At 46.0% G+C, this 2,380-nt stretch overlaps 1 protein-coding gene across 1 annotated transcript; it reads right to left on the reverse strand.

Annotated features, from left to right (window-relative positions):
• Positions 1–346: 346 nt before the first annotated feature.
• LOC137382922 (putative nuclease HARBI1) lies at positions 347–1,753 on the reverse strand. Its single transcript, XM_068055499.1, has 2 exons — positions 1,717–1,753; positions 347–1,098 (listed from the first exon to the last, which is right to left on the reverse strand). The coding sequence occupies exons 1-2, from the start codon at positions 1,751–1,753 to the stop codon at positions 347–349; spliced, it is 789 nt and encodes a 262-aa protein (XP_067911600.1).
• Positions 1,754–2,380: the final 627 nt, after the last annotated feature.

Below are 2,380 nucleotides of genomic sequence, written 5' to 3' on the forward strand. Positions count from 1 at the left end.
ACCATTTCACATTTATTGATATTGAATTACATCAGCCACTTTTTTGTCTATTCATAGACCTGATCTTCATTTCATTTCTCATTCTATTGCTGGGTGACAACTCACATTTTCAATTGCTTGTTGATGAATGGGAAGGCATGAACTGATGGGGACCAATGAGGGGATGTGTAATGGGTCGTTGGTTGGTTGGTAGCAAGCAAGATTGCTTTGTGTCAGTGGGATTGGTGGAATGAGGGCATGGGGGCGGTGGGGGGGCAGTGATCTGAGTGACATTGGATGTGATTGCTATACAGGTCCAGTGGTGGTAACGAGTTAAACCTTACAGCTATAAGGGAATCCCTGGCAGTCAACTGAGTGGCAGGTGCTGCACTGGCATAGTCATCATCTTCTTCCTCCTTGGATTCGGCCACAACGTGTGCTCAGTGCCTTGTTTCTCCTGCAGCTCCAATCCTTGCTGCTGCACAATGTTGATCATTCTGGAGACCCTGGCTGGTGAGAACTGAAGAGCACCTCCAGATCTGTCGAGGCTCCTGAAGCACATCTTTAGAAAGCTGATTGCTTGCCCAATGACACATCTGGTGGTTGTATGGCTTTTGTTGTAACACTCTTGGGCTTCATTGGTTGAGTTTCTCAGGGGTGCCATCAGACAAGTCGGAAGAGGGTCTCCCTTGTCTCCGAATACCCACCCCTTAAGCATGCTTGTAGGTACAAAGAGGTCAGGGAGCTTGGACTGCCGTAGGATGAAGGCATCATAGCAGCTCCCTAGGAATCTGGCCCACACCTGCGTCAATGCTTTCTTGTGCTTGCACATAAGCTGCACATTGATGTAGTGGAACCCCATACAGTTAACAAATACTTCTGGTTGATCTGAAAGTGTGTGAATTGCCAGTTGCATCCAGTTGATAATGCCCTGGGAAGGTGGGAAGCCAGACAGAAATGCAAACTCGAGCGCCCGATCATTTTGACTGGCATCATCATAGGCAAAGTCACCATGATTGCTGACCCTGGAAAACAACTCATCAGTGACCTGCCTTATACATTTGTGGGCAGCCAACTGGGAGATCCTAGATATGTCTCCATCAGAGCCCTGGAAGGATCCTGAGGCAAAAAAGTCGAGGGTGGCGGTCACTTTCACAGCCACTCGGAATGTATGGCAATGAGGACCAGCAGGTCTTCTTCAAGGAGAGTGCAGGTGTCTGCCACCACCTGACGTGGCAATGTTAGCCTCCAGAGGTACCGCTCTTCTGAGAGGTCTAGGAAGCGGAGCTTTAGCTTGTACATCCTGTTTATTGCAGCATTTGCCTGTTTCTGTTTCAATGGCAAGCTTCAGGAAGCCTGGAAAACCTGTGTTTGCATTGTTAAATTTGTAAGTAGGTTGAAATACCACAACAATTGCGTAATTTGCATATTTAAATTGGTAGCCTGCCTCTCCTAAGGGGGTTATGTGCAACTAGCCAAACATGCCTAAGTTAAACCCAAACACTCAAGTTGGAGCTGTGATGAAAACCCCACATGCCAGATGGAAAAATATTAATTTCGTCAAGTGGAACTTTGCTTGAGACCTTTACTGGAAATTGTTACAAATAAAACAGAACAACTAGTAGCCAAAATGGCTACGTACAATTTGCATATGAAGAAAACCAAAGGATCAGGTTGGAGACACATGTGATTAACTCAGCCTTGCCAGAACAATAGCGTGCTCTCTGATTTACTTACCTGGGATAGCCTTATCATTGTGGTCGTCAAAATTCATCAACACCCATTTACATTGAAAGAGCCTACCCCCCTGCCCCACTAAGTATGTCTGAACAGCTTGAGGGGAGAGCCTTGAATCTCAGAAACCCCTCCAGAAGATTCTCATTCAAATGCAAAGAGGTGGTCATATAGTGTAACCACTTGGGTCACTCAGGAAATTTGTGAGTGGTGATTCAGAAAGCAGACAGTAACTGAGATCCAGCAAGGGAATATCTCTCTCTCTCTCCAGCAGAGATCCAGAGAAGCCTCAAGCTGCAGCTGGTGGAAGCCATGTCTACAGATCGTCAAAGTCAGCAACTAGGGGACAAGGATAAAGCCCGTCTTCTGCCTTCAAGAAACTGAGAAGCAAGCCCAACCCATGCACGTGGCCCAGTGGGGACTTCAGGACTACAACTTCAACGAAGGACTCTGGGACTCAGCTTCAGTATTTAAATTGCATTTTTATTACGGACTCTCATCTAACCTCCCAACTCTGTTTTTCCCCTCTATAATCTATTTGTGTGTGTGTGTGTCTCTTGTGTTAATGTGGGCGTGGATGCGTAGCATCTTTTATTAATTTTAACCAGTTCAGAGTGATGAGGATAATAAACTTGCATCTTTCTTGTTCAAACTCAAGAAAACCTGC

Source organism: Heterodontus francisci, chromosome 23, assembly GCF_036365525.1.
Source record: "Heterodontus francisci isolate sHetFra1 chromosome 23, sHetFra1.hap1, whole genome shotgun sequence".
NCBI lineage: Eukaryota > Metazoa > Chordata > Chondrichthyes > Heterodontiformes > Heterodontidae > Heterodontus > Heterodontus francisci.